The following is a 12987-nucleotide window of genomic DNA, read 5'->3' as shown; positions in this document are numbered from 1 at the left end:
ATTCAGATGAAATGAGATATGGTACTGGAAACGGCATCAGTTTGTGTGCCTGTCTGCAAGCAGCACTGGAAATTAGGCAAAAAAAATTAAAAACATGCAACTGGTATTCACAATTGTCATTTCCCTCCCCCCAGTCTGTAATTTGCTTTTGTTATTTTTTTCAGTATGCAAACAATATACTATTGATAGGATTCCCCCACCCCACCCATTGAAATGAACAGTGTGGAATCATAACAATATTGTAATCAATTATGTTATTAAATCTGAACAGCAAGCTGATTGATGTTGGTTTTGAGGAACCTGAACTGCAGTGGAACGGAAACAGTGCTGCGTATGTTGGATATGGGGCAGAATCCCTATAGGCAGGCAGAGAGGCATTTTCCCTCCTTTTAACAGGAAATGCCAGGAATTGAATGTGGAGCCATTTCAAAGCACATTCTCTGTCCCGGAAGTATGTTCCTTCTTATGCTCTTTTACTTACTACTCATCAGCATGTAGCAGAACACCCTGAGAGATGCAGCTATGTTTTCAGAGGTGCTTAATCCTCTGAGTGCAAGAAAAGCGGAAAGTGAGCAACGTGGGGGAGATTAATCAGCATCTTTTTATGGCGCATTTCCAGTACAGTGTCCAATTCTGGCCAATTTCTTAAGATAGACAATGGAAGCTAGATGGAGCATTCAGGTGGCCCAAATGATAGTGCCTTCTGCTCTTCCAGAAAAACTGGAATTGGTTATTGTTAGCTTTCCAAGAAGAATTTAAAATGGGCACTGCTGTATTCTATGAAAGGAAACAACTACTATTCCCCACCCACTGCTCCTCAACTTCAACTGAATTAATATGCCAGGCATCGATAATAATAGCATGGAGGGAGGTATATGGACAAAAATGGAATGAGCCACCGACAAGCCTTAATTATAAATTGTTTAATAGCCCCAAGGGCCTAATTTCAGCATGGGGGGGGGGCAGGTGGCAGGATGCAGTAAAGGGCGATAAAGTACGTCTGAGTTGCTGACATTAATTTCCCCAAGATCTGGTGGTGGTCCAAGTTAGAATCAGGGAGCAGGAGATCATGCTCATCTTCCAAGCTAGTGAGGACAGATCTTTTATAGGAGGAATCTCTGCCCCATTCTATCTATCCTTTTCACCAAGACCTTGATTTAAGTCCTTCCTTCCTTGCGTCTTAGCTATGCTGACAATTAAATGCCTTCAAGATCTCATTTTCTTCTTCGATGTTCACGATTGCTCATCTTGCCTTAAGATCACCTCTTCTTTCTCTTCATTGTCGTACAACAGCTTTGCATGACCTGGTGCCTTCCACATGTTTTGGACTACAACTCCCATCAGCCCTAGCCAGCTTGGCCAACAATCAGGGAAGGTGGGAGTCACAGTCCCTCAACATCTGGAGGGCACCAGGTTAGGAAAGGTTCTCCGCTCTGTATTTTTATAAACAGAGTCTTCAAACTTCTCATTACTTTGCTTCTCATTCCCCTCATTACATCCCAATTTTGCCCTCTATGTTTTGTGGCTTTGATCCAGAATCCATTTGATCCATTACTGCTTGTTTCACTTCCCTGCTTTGTTGGTTAGTTTTAGATTGTGGCTCTACAGGCGAAGACTGATGTTTTAAAAAAGTGTTGCCAAGAACCTGTGCCTAGTAATGCTAGGAAACTTATTATAATAGAAGCAAGAAAGTATTTCTCTTTGTCCCCATTGCAGAGGAAGGTCTTGCTAGGGGGTGAAGAAATCTAGGACGTGTGTGGAAAACCCAAATCTCCTTAGCAAATCATTTTAGATTGAGTTAACTTAGCTGGAATTTATTAATAATGGTTACTGTGGATAATAATAATAATAATAATATTTTTTTAATTTATACCCCGCCCTCCCCAGGCAGAGCTGGGCTCAGGGTGGCTAACACCAGTAAAATTACAATTAAAAAAATAAATTAAAAAATAAACCAATTTAAAATACAGGTTAAAATATAATTTAAAATGCAGCCTTATTTTAATAGTAGCCTATATGGGAAGGATATTCCTTCATATTCTGCTTGTGGGCTTTTTGGAGTTTCTACTTGGTCATTTTGGGAAACAGGACATGCTGGAACTTTGTTCATATCCAGCATGGCTTCTACATTTGTCTTTATGTATGTACAAATGGGACTGTAACAATGTGTTGCAGTATGCTCCTTCTTAGGGTGCCAGCCAGCCAGCCATGCTGTCATGCAGGATACTTAAGGGGCTCAAGCAGGAATCTCTCATCTCCTCCCACATAATACTTCAAAATCTGTAGCTACTAAGTATGGTCAGTGCTCATTGGGCTGGTTTTTTGTGGGGAGAGGAAGGGGATCTCTATGGTTTAACTCACCCCATAATTCTACCCAGTGCTTTTTTTCTGGGGGGACACAGGGGTATGCATACCCCTAAACATTTTGTGAATCTTTGTACTTTTGTCCATTTACTGTATTTATTTCCCCTGTTCTGAACTATAAAATGGTGATTTTCTTGAGTCAAAATGAGAGTACCCCTAAACATTTTTTAAAGGGAAAAAGCACTCATTCTACCAATGTGGATGTTTCTCCAAGCATGATACCACCCTCTTTTTTAATATATATGTTTGTTTTTGAGAATAAAGGTGTAAAAAGATCTACAATCAAAAGAAAATAAAAAAACTGTAACTGTGACAAAAGTTGTTTACATCATCCTCACCTTCAATATTAAGAAATAAATATGGAGTGTTGAGTCTAACCACTCTTAAGGTGCTTCCAGATGACCTGTTTATGGAGTATTAATCCTGATTTGTTTACAGGGAGATATCGTGTCAAAGTAACTGTTCTCCCACACTTTCCGGTATGTTTTCCCATTTGCTTTCCTTATCAGTAAAAGCCCAATCTTTTCAGAGAGAGGCAGGTTTGTTGTGCAAGAGCTCCCAAACAACTATAATGGTGCAACCTGAATTTGCTGCTATGTGATGGAATCGCACCCGAAAATAGTGACAGTCCAAAGCACACTTCTCATTGGTCCTATTTTGGTTCAGTTTCTATCAGCATTCACCACCTGAGTTTGCTGCTCAAAGGAGTGGTACATACGTACATTTCACTGTCCCTTTGAAAGCTTATTACAGGCATAGGCAAACACGGCCCTCCAGATGTTTTGGGACTATAACTCCCATCATTCCTGACCACTGGTCCTGTTAACTAGGAATGACGGGAGTTGTAGTCCCAAAACATCTGGAGGGCCGAGTTTGCCTATGCCTGGCTTAGCAGAACTTATGGAGCTCCCATTATTCTTCCAAGTTCAAATCCCCTTCGGCAGTTATGGTATACAATTTAGAACTGCACCATTTAATAGATTAGAAGGCACTGTGGCTGCCTAGAATATTTTCTTATCATTTGTTGTATACTATTACAGGGGTATTCAAAAGACACCCAATCAGGACAAAAGCTCTTAAGGATCCATAGATATACACTGAAAAAAGATTATATTCCAAACATTACAATTTATTGTAAAACAATGAATAAAAATGGATAAGCAAATAAAGATTGAAGATTCCATATTTAACAACAACATTCCACTGCTCTCTTATAGCATTTTCTTTTTCAGATATTTACTGAAGATCAGTACTATTTTGAGGCATTTGTAAAATTTACAACTAACCTGCTAGGTCCGTTTGGGTATTGCCACAGGAGTTATCCAGCATAGTGAAATTACATTGTAAACTAGAGTACAAATCTATGTGCTTTACCACTCAAAATGCAAAAAAGAAGAAGGGGGGAACCCCTTAGTTCAATCCACCCCATAATTCTGCAAATGTTGATGTATCCCCAAGCATCTGATACCACCCTCTTTTTAATATGTGTGTGTGTGTTTCCATTTTTAATATAAATTTTATTAGAGTTTATAGAGAAAAATACAAAACCTAATATCAAATATCTTTTTTATCCAACCATTAGTCTAAGTAAGAGAAAAACAGCAAAAAAGAAACAAAAGATAAGTAGATAAGTAGATAGGTAAAGGTAAAGGAATCGCTGACCATTAGGTCCAGTCGTGGCCGACTCTGCGGTTGCGGCGCTCATCTCACTTTATTTGCCAAGGGAGCTGGCGCACAGCTTCCAGGTCATGTGGCCAGCATGACTAAGCCGCTTCTGGCGAACCAGAGCAGCGCACGGAAACGCTGTTTACCTTCCCGCTGGAGCGGTACCTATTTATCTACTTGCACTTCGTGCTTTCGAACTGCTAGGTTGGCAGGAGCAGGGATCGAGCAACGGGAGCTCAGCTCACCCTGTCACGGGGATTCGAACTGCAGACCTTCTGATCAGCAAGTCCTAGGCTCTGTGGTTTAACCACAGTGCCACCTACATCGCAGATAAGTAGATAAGTAGATACAAAAATAGCTTAAAATAGAAAATAGAAAAAATAAAGTTCAAAAACTAAAAAACTTCCAATTCTTCATCTGTCTGCTATATATAAACAACATTCACCTCATCCACTCCAATATAACACCCAACCAAACCACTTTCTATAAACAAACTTCAATCTTCAATCCCCAAATCCAAGTGCCATTATTTCAATTTCTTTCTCACACAAAATTTCTATGAGAGGTTTTCAATCTTTGGTAAATGTTAACAACTTAAACGTGTGCATTTTGCCATCTCAGCTAAGTCCATTAATTTTAACAACCATTCTTCCAGTGCTGGTAATGATGAATCTTTCCATCTTTGCGTATGTAATAGTCTCGCCACTGTAATCATATTCTGAAACAAAGTTCCATCGAACTTTTCTAATTGTATATCCATAAGTCCAAGCAGGAAAAGTTCTGGTTTCAGTTGAAAGTTAATCTTCAAAATTCTCCATATCAGTGTATGTATTCTTATCCTCTTTTGGGGGGACTTATTTACATGTCCACCATGCATGATAAAATATCCCTTGATGGGCCAGTAGTCCAACTTCACAGGTTCATATAAAACGGGCACTATGAGTGAATAGCACTTACTGTGCTGTCTTCTCTTTGGTGATCACTCATAGTTGAGTAAGATTGTCTTCCATGAACACAGTTTTAACAGTGAGTCCGTAAGTGACTGTGGAGGCCAATTCTGGATCTACACGTCCTTCCACAGTGGGAACATGTTTCTGGGTGGGAGTTGATCACGGTGAGGGTTTGCCAAGCGTGCCTTCCTCTTAACACATTACTCCCCTTCGTCCTGAGTTCGAGCGTCTTCAAAGTCCATGACACCTTTGGTTAAAGGCTGTTCTCCAACTGGAGCGTTTGTAGGCCAGTGTTGCCCAGTTGTCAGTGTTTGTACCACTTTTTCTTTTTAGATTTGCCTTGAGTGAGTCTTTTAACCTCTTTTGTTGACCACCAGCATCACAGCAATATCAATACTGTGCTTCAAAAGAAGTTTGTGAGCTTTTGAAACAGATTAATATGCAATGCTGGTGATCACCGTAATATATATGAACAGCAGAAAATAAGTCATTTAAAAAAAGAGAGACTTTAGGCCCGGGGAGAGGAGCTTGTGGCGCTCCAAAGGTTAATGGACTCCAGCTCCCATCAAACCCAGCTTGTTGATGTTCTTATAGTCAATTGCTTCAAGATGCCTCACAAGAAGGGAATGAAATAAAGAATACCCAGAAGTACATTACACCCCACTGCATATAGGCATGCACAGCCAAAATAGGTTTGCAGCCTAATATATGTAAATAAACAAGCTGTTGCTAGGGTGTTCCCCTGCTTCCCTTGGGGTGGGGAGAAGGACAACTCTAATAGTGTTTCCCCCCTCTATAGGTTTGCCTTTTCTATTTTCCCATGCTGCTTTCCAAGCCACCCTATTGTTTCGGGCAGGCAGAAAGGGCCAGACATTTCCTTAGCAAACCTGCTTCCTCTGGAGCAGTCAGCATGGCTGGTGTTTTCCATTGTAGAGAAAGCCGAAGCACACATCCTGTCTCTCAGAGTTTCCCTCCTCCCATCCTCCTCTCCGCCCCCCCCCCCCAGCTCCGCAGTCTCTCTTCATGCACACTTGAGAGCTTACAGCCTCCAGGTGTGTTAATAATCCCATATAAAAAAATTATCCAAGGAGATTTCTCTGTGAAATTCCCTGACCTCCATTCTTCCCCTCTCCTGGGACCCGAGAGTCTTTCTAGGTAGCAAGAGAGCTGGGGTTTCCCCCCTTCTCTGCCTTGTGTGATGTTAGGGAAATGTTAGGGAAATTTGGGGATGGCCTGGAGACAGAGGAGCGAAGGATGGTTTTCCATGTATGTGTAATGCTTCTTTTTGGTTTGAAGCAGTGAAAACTAGAGAGAGAGGGAGCGCCACAGAGAGAGGTCAAACTGTGCAGTTTAATCAGATTAGGACGGATTCTGCTGATGAATTAAAATCCTGAAAGTAGTTACTAGGAGCTCAAAGAGCCTGGCAAGAAAGTTGGCTGAACAGGAAGTTGCCGCCGCTGCTACAGAGAAACCGGGACAAACTCACAAAGAGGAGGTAAGGATTTTCTGGGGAGAAAAGGAGAGGGCAGTGACATAATTAGGTAACTTTAGACGCCGGACTTAATGATTTTGTGCCCCTGCTTTTTAGTCCTGCTGTGTTTCGGGGCCCTCCTGCTCCTTTTGGTGAGTGGGGCCATGGACCTCTGCCCTAAAGTACAACCCCCCCCCCATGGCACCACCGGGATGGGGAGGGCGTCTTATGCACTCAGCTGCACCTCCAACCTCATTTAACTCTCCTTCTCCCTCTGCCTCTCTCCCTGCTTTAAGCCAGCAATGCCAGCAATCAATATAGAGGATCTGAGCGAGAAGGATAAACTGAAAATGCAAGTGGAACAGCTCCGGAAAGAAGTCAAGCTGGAACGGCAGCCGGTGAGTGCTGCGTGGTTTCTTTTTTTATTATAACTGGGGAGCCCGGCTGTTGGTTGGAGCAGCTCCTGTTTTCAGTGGCAGGCAGATCAAAGCCTGTTTGTTTGGAAGAGGCCTTCTGTGCATGCCTGCAGCTCGCTGGTTACAAAGCAGTTTGGCAATTTGACTGCCTAGGATCATTAAAGGGGCCTCGAAAGGAGGCCCAAATTGGAGGGGTGTGTGAAAGGGAGGAAGGGATGACTGATTTTTCTAGACTCGGGTGAAATCAAAACCAAACAAAACACAACCATCTCTCCCCGATACATAAGGGACACAGGCAGGGATAAATGATCTGAATTGTATTCCGTTGTGGGGAAAGATTACTCTGGCCAGATTGCGCTCAAAGGGTACACATGTGAAATCCATATGGGCATGGGAAGCTGCCTTATACAGAGTCAGACCAATGGATTATTTAGATCTGATATTTCTGCATTGCAGGGGTTTGGATTAGATGAGCCTTCCAGCTCTATAATTCCATGATTTTATATGAATGGCAGAAGCTACCTGGGATTTCAGACTAGTTGGCCCTACCAGGGATCCCCAGCAATTATTGCCAGGCAAGGGCATGTGATCGAACCAAGTGATTAACAATGTGATTGACTAACAGCAGGTCTTGGGGGGGGGGAGAAATTCAATACAGTTCACATGTGCAGGTGACCCCTACCTAATCCACACTTCATAAAGCAGTAAGAGAACTGGAACAAACCATCCCTCAAAAGGTGCAGTTTGCTGAATTTTGCAATGCATCTCTCGCCTGAGGTAGCTTCCTCATTTTGCCTAATGAGAGGGCCGTCTCTCCAGACTACACACAGGGGACTAACATGTGAGGTAGAAAGCTAGTCTAGAACCTGTCCTATCGTGCATTGCATGGGGTTAGGCTAGATGACTCTTGGGGTCCCTTTCAACTCTACAATTATAATTATTCAGCCAAGTAACGTATACAAAAATGCATGCATTGAGGTAAAGTGTGCATATAAATGCACATACGAGTGAAAATAACGTACAAAAATCCACTATACTAAGGAAAAGCACTCTGTAAAAACGTGCAGATTGCCTACAAACATGTGTATATTAGAAGCTGACACTAAAATGCTGATGAAGTTTCATGAGCACTTTTCTTAAGTCTAGATCAGAACTTCTTAGTACGGTACTTCTGCCTTTATTTCTGTTCTACACCATTCCTGATTTAATCTATCATATGTACAACTGTGAAAGGAGTATAGGACTATCTGGGTTTTCTGTCTCTTGGGTACAAAATGTCTTTGGCTGCTTCTGCCTGGCCCGGCCCCCTCTTCCCAAAAACAACCACAATTTGGGAATCACTGACACACGAGGGAATGCCTACTGACATCAGCTGCAGAACTGATGACACAGCCTGAATTAGAGTGGAAGCTGCAATTACAAGGAAAGGGGAGAAGCGTGAAGAGGCTAATTATGGGGCAGGCAAGCAGAGGGCTAAATTTGGGGCTTTTTTACTGCTTTAGTAAAAGACTTCAGGGAGCTGAGGTATGCAATATAGTAAGGAAGAAATGGCCAGATGACTAGGGAGGGGGGGGGAACAAATTGGGCATGAAGTGTTTCCATGATTATTTCCAGAAATCTGGACAGATTTGCCTCTCCTGGCAAATCTTGTAGAGAAGTGGAGATACTCAAGAGAATTGCAAGAAACTACATTTTCATAAAGTTCATCCAGTGGCAGGGTAGGAGGTACTGTTATTTTTCACTAATATCTAGCCATAGCCCAGTGGATGAGGGATGGGGAACCTGTGCCCTCCCAGAGGATATTATTTTCTTATTTTTATTTATAATATACTGAATTCATATCCTGCCCTTCCTCTCCAGGCGGGTGTGAGGTTGTTGTTTTTTTAACATAGCAAATATAAAACAAATTGATGGTACAGAATACAGGCAATCCTCATTTTGTGTGGGGGTTCCATCCTAGATCCCACATGCGTTGTCAGAGTTCGCATACGTCTGCTCCGCCCCTTTTTGTGGCATTTTGGAGCTACTTCTGGGTTTGGCACCATGCACGTGTTATTTGGACACACCTAAACCAGGAGTTGTCTGTATTCCTACTACTCAACGCGTTTTCACATGCAATGTATATTTTCATATGCAATATCATAATGTACACTTTAAACTGCTGTTATATTCATTTTGCTTCTTTATACACTTGCTTTTTTAAAAATCAGATTTAATGTATATGTCATGTTCTTAGTAAACTGCCTAGAGGTTTCACTTACAGTTATACAAATTTTGTTAAATAACACAAGTTGCAGGAAAAAATATTTATACATAGCAACTTGCAAATTTTGTTTCTGGTGTTTATCATTAATTAATATGTGTTTGTGTATCACTGTGAAACTCTTTTCGCTCTCTCTTTTTGAAGGTTTCCAAATGTTCTGAAGAAATTAAAAATTACATTGAAGAAAGATCTGGAGAAGACCCTCTGGTTAAAGGCATTCCTGAAGACAGGAACCCTTTCAAAGAAAAAGGAGGATGTGTTATTGCTTAGAAGAAGATGGTTAAGCAATATTGAAAGTGGAATAAAAAGCATCCTAGCATAACTAGCCAGATTTAAGTTCCAGGAGTCCTTACAGAACAAATAGACAGTGGTAATCTTTTTTTATTTTTAAAGAAAACAGAAAATGCCTGCTTATAATTTTATTCCATGAAGCAGATTCTTGCTTACTGTATCCCTAAATAAGTTTCTAGAGGCTGCTTCCTGTTCTTTTAATTTCCTGCACATGCTGATTTGAGTAATAAAAGAAATCTATTTGAACAATCAACTACAGTGTTATTTTGGTAAAGAGAATGCTAAGATGCACGGTGAAAGGCTTCTTTTTTTTTTCTTTGCAGAAAATAGAACTGTAACCGTGAGAAAACCATGATAGCACTGTTATAATAAAAATAGGAGTTCATTTACATCTGGTGAAGTACAATGATTATGTGAGGGTTTTAGTTTTTTGGTCAGATGCAGTAGTGTGGTGGCAAATTCAGAAGTGCAGGGGCTTCTCGTGGAAGTCACAGCCATACCCCACCTCGCTCCCACCCTTTTAAGATTATACAACCTTTTAATGTTTTTATATTGTAAACTGCCCTGTGAACTTCACATGAAGGGCAGTATAGAAATTTATTAAACAGTAATAATAAAACAAGAACATTCTAAGATTATATTTACCCAATAATAATAATAATTAGGCATGCATTGCTATAATTAGTGCAGATCTCCACATGTTGCTTTCAACTAGATCCTATTTTCTATGCACATACGTAGGCAAATGATTCAGATTGCTCCAATATCTTCTTTCAGAGTGACTTAAGTTGCATTTCCCTTGAAGTTCCATTGTATATAACAGAACCTGCACACTATTGCCTTGAAACTGAGGCACCTGGTTTCAGTGTTCCTAAACGCTTAAGCTTTGGAGCTACAGAACAGCAACTCCTTAAAGTTCTTCCCATGCGCTTTCTCCAAAGTGACCCTAGGAGCCAGTCCTCAATGGCTGACTGACCACCTTTCACTCCGATTGGCTCCAATCAGCACAAAGGGTGAGAAGGCCTTTTCTCAGTGGCTAAAAAGCTTGCCTTCTATACTAACAGAGTAGCTCTAGGACACAGGAGTCAGGGCCCCTGCTGTAGAAACTGCCGCAGGTCTTCAAGCCTCTACGACCCTGGACTGCTGCAAACAATGTACTTCAGATTAAATCGGCTTTATTCGTTTATTAAAAAACCCTTATCTACTGCTTTTTGTTTAGAAAAAAATATATTAAAGCAGTTCACAACAGGCGATCCAAAATCTGATTAAAACCAAACCAACAAAAAGCAATTGAAATCTGGTAAACAAACTATACAATAGCACGGCTGCAATAACCACAGTAATCAAACCAGCAAAAACTGTTCTGAAGAGTTAGGAAATGCCAGGGTTGGAAATATCACACCATTACTGACTGCCTGATCTCCACTAGGAGTTCATTCTACATAGTGCAGGGCTGGGGAGCCTTTGGCCCTCTCTGTGTTGTTGGAACAGAGGAAGCTGCCTCATATGAAAACAGACCACTGGTCCATCTAACTCAGTATTGTATACATTGACTGGCAGAAACTCTCCAGGATTTCAAGCAGGAGTCTCTTCCAATCCTACCTGGGAGATGCCAGGGATTGAACCTGGGAGCTTCTGCTCTATCACTGAACCATGGCCCTGCCCTACAACTATCAGCCTCGGCAATTGGCCACGCTGGCTGCAGTTGATGGGAGATGAAGTTCCACAGCACCTGGAGGACCAAAACTCCCCCACCCCTGACACAGTAGGTGCCACAGTGGAGAAGGCTCTTCCCAGGACCCCAAACACTCAAACCTCAGCTCAGGGCAGCATTCTTCTACCTTGGGAACCCAAATCTTTTTGAACCACAACTTCCATGATCTCCAGTCACCTCGCTCCCTGCACCTTGTGCCTCTCCCTCTCAGAAGCCAGCTGCGATGCTGTGTTGGGAAGGCAGGTCAGCAACCCTGTCCTCCCTGTGCCACCCCACCAACTGCTACTGGAGCCATTTAAGGCAGTGGGGCTTTTATTGAACTTGAGTAGGCTTTATTTCTGAGTAAAACAGAAGGCTTGCACTGTTAATTAATATGTTCAATGAGGTATGTGGAAGTTTTTTCCATCCGGAAGGCTGCATTTTCCTTGGTTATGCACTGCCTAACCACATGCAGACTCAATTCTCCCCAGACCACGATTGAAAATTTAGTTAATTTTAAAATTAACCAGAAATTAAACGGATTAACGGCAAAGTCCTACAGGATCATAGGAAACTGTTATATTGAACCAGATTACCAGTGCATCTAGCTCAGTATTGTCTACACAGACAGGCAGCGGCTCTAGGTCAGGCGTCAGCAAACTTACCGCGCCTCGGGCTGGTGTCTCCAGGGCTGATTGTGCAGTGGGCTGGAGGGCGCGTGTCCATACACGAGTGCACACGCTATTTCCGGTGCACTTCCAGGTTGGAGGAGCATTGGAAATAGCTTGTGCACATGTGCACGGGCCTCCTCCGACCCAGATGTGCACTGGAAATAATGCTTGCGCATTCACAAATAACGCTTGCGCATGCACACAAGCTATTTTTGGTGCTCCTCCGACCCAGAAATGGGCAGCCCCGGTAAGAGCGGGCAGCAGCAGCGGGTGGCGGGGCTTACCACAGGCCGGATAAACGAGCCCCTCGGGCCTTATCTGGCCCGTGGACCTTAGTTTGGGGACCCCTGCTCCAGGATTTCAGACAGGGAGGCTTTCCTGGCCAGTAGGGACTGAATGTGGGACCTTCCGCTTGCAAAGTAGGTTCTCTGCCACTGAGCCACCATACTTCCCAATAAGCCCCATTGAATTCAATGGAGCAACCTCCCAGGTAAGTAAGGAATTGCAGCCTAAAGATGTAAAAGTTTGGAATTGGAGATTTCTAAAGAAAATGTGTACTTTTAATAGACTTATACAAACTTGATATACTTACTGACAATCTTAATGTACGTGCTTATAAAAAACGGCAGCTAGCAAGCACAACATAGGGATTCTCTCCCTGTTCCCTTTCTTACACAGGAGGGACTACCTCTTCCAAGATGACTCCAGGTCACATAAGAAGCTGCTGAGACACACCATTGGTAGTTCATGTTGGCATTATTATTATTATTATTATTATTATTATTATTATTATTATTATTATTATTATTATTTATTGAATTTATATACCAATACGTGGAGGTTCCAATACCTGGAGGTCCCAGGGCGGTTCACAAAACAAAATCAAAATATAAAACCACAAAATCTATAATCAAAATAAAACAACAACCCAATATCACTCCCCCCCACCCCCAATGCCTGCATTACCAGACAAGGAAAATAGGCTTTTCTGCTTCAGAGATGCTGCTTGAGTCTGCTAAGCGACTCAAGAGCTTGTGAATAAGTAAATTATATTGTTTGCAGCTTTCGCTGCTGTTGTTTATTTGCAGGGACCTGCAAAGGGAAGGCTCCACCTTAAGGGTGCGACGACAGTCCCTGGAGCTGACGCGGCTCCTGCTCAGGGACCGCCCGCGAAGCCTTTTCCCAAGCGACGGAAAGCGCGTT

At 42.3% G+C, this 12987-nt stretch overlaps 1 protein-coding gene across 4 annotated transcripts; it reads left to right on the top strand.

Annotated features, from left to right (window-relative positions):
* The first annotated feature begins 5973 nt into the window (after positions 1-5973).
* LOC308569336 (guanine nucleotide-binding protein G(I)/G(S)/G(O) subunit gamma-11) lies at positions 5974-9673 on the top strand. Of its 4 annotated transcripts, none has more exons than XM_081163095.1 (3): positions 5974-6474; positions 6751-6848; positions 9274-9673. In XM_081163095.1, exons 2-3 carry the CDS (start codon positions 6753-6755, stop codon positions 9397-9399), a joined length of 222 nt encoding a protein of 73 aa, XP_081019221.1. In that variant the 5' UTR covers positions 5974-6474; positions 6751-6752; the 3' UTR covers positions 9400-9673. The 4 variants fall into 4 exon arrangements, with proteins under 4 accessions (XP_081019221.1, XP_081019220.1, XP_081019219.1 ...); XM_081163094.1 differs by having other exon boundaries at positions 5977-6474; positions 6747-6848; XM_081163093.1 differs by lacking the exon at positions 5974-6474 and adding an exon at positions 6480-6602 and having other exon boundaries at positions 6747-6848.
* Positions 9674-12987: the final 3314 nt, after the last annotated feature.

The sequence above is a fragment of the Podarcis bocagei genome (genome assembly GCF_964188305.1).
Source record: "Podarcis bocagei genome assembly, chromosome: 12".
Classification (NCBI taxonomy): domain Eukaryota; kingdom Metazoa; phylum Chordata; class Lepidosauria; order Squamata; family Lacertidae; genus Podarcis; species Podarcis bocagei.
This window is presented reverse-complemented; position numbering and strand designations above follow the sequence as displayed.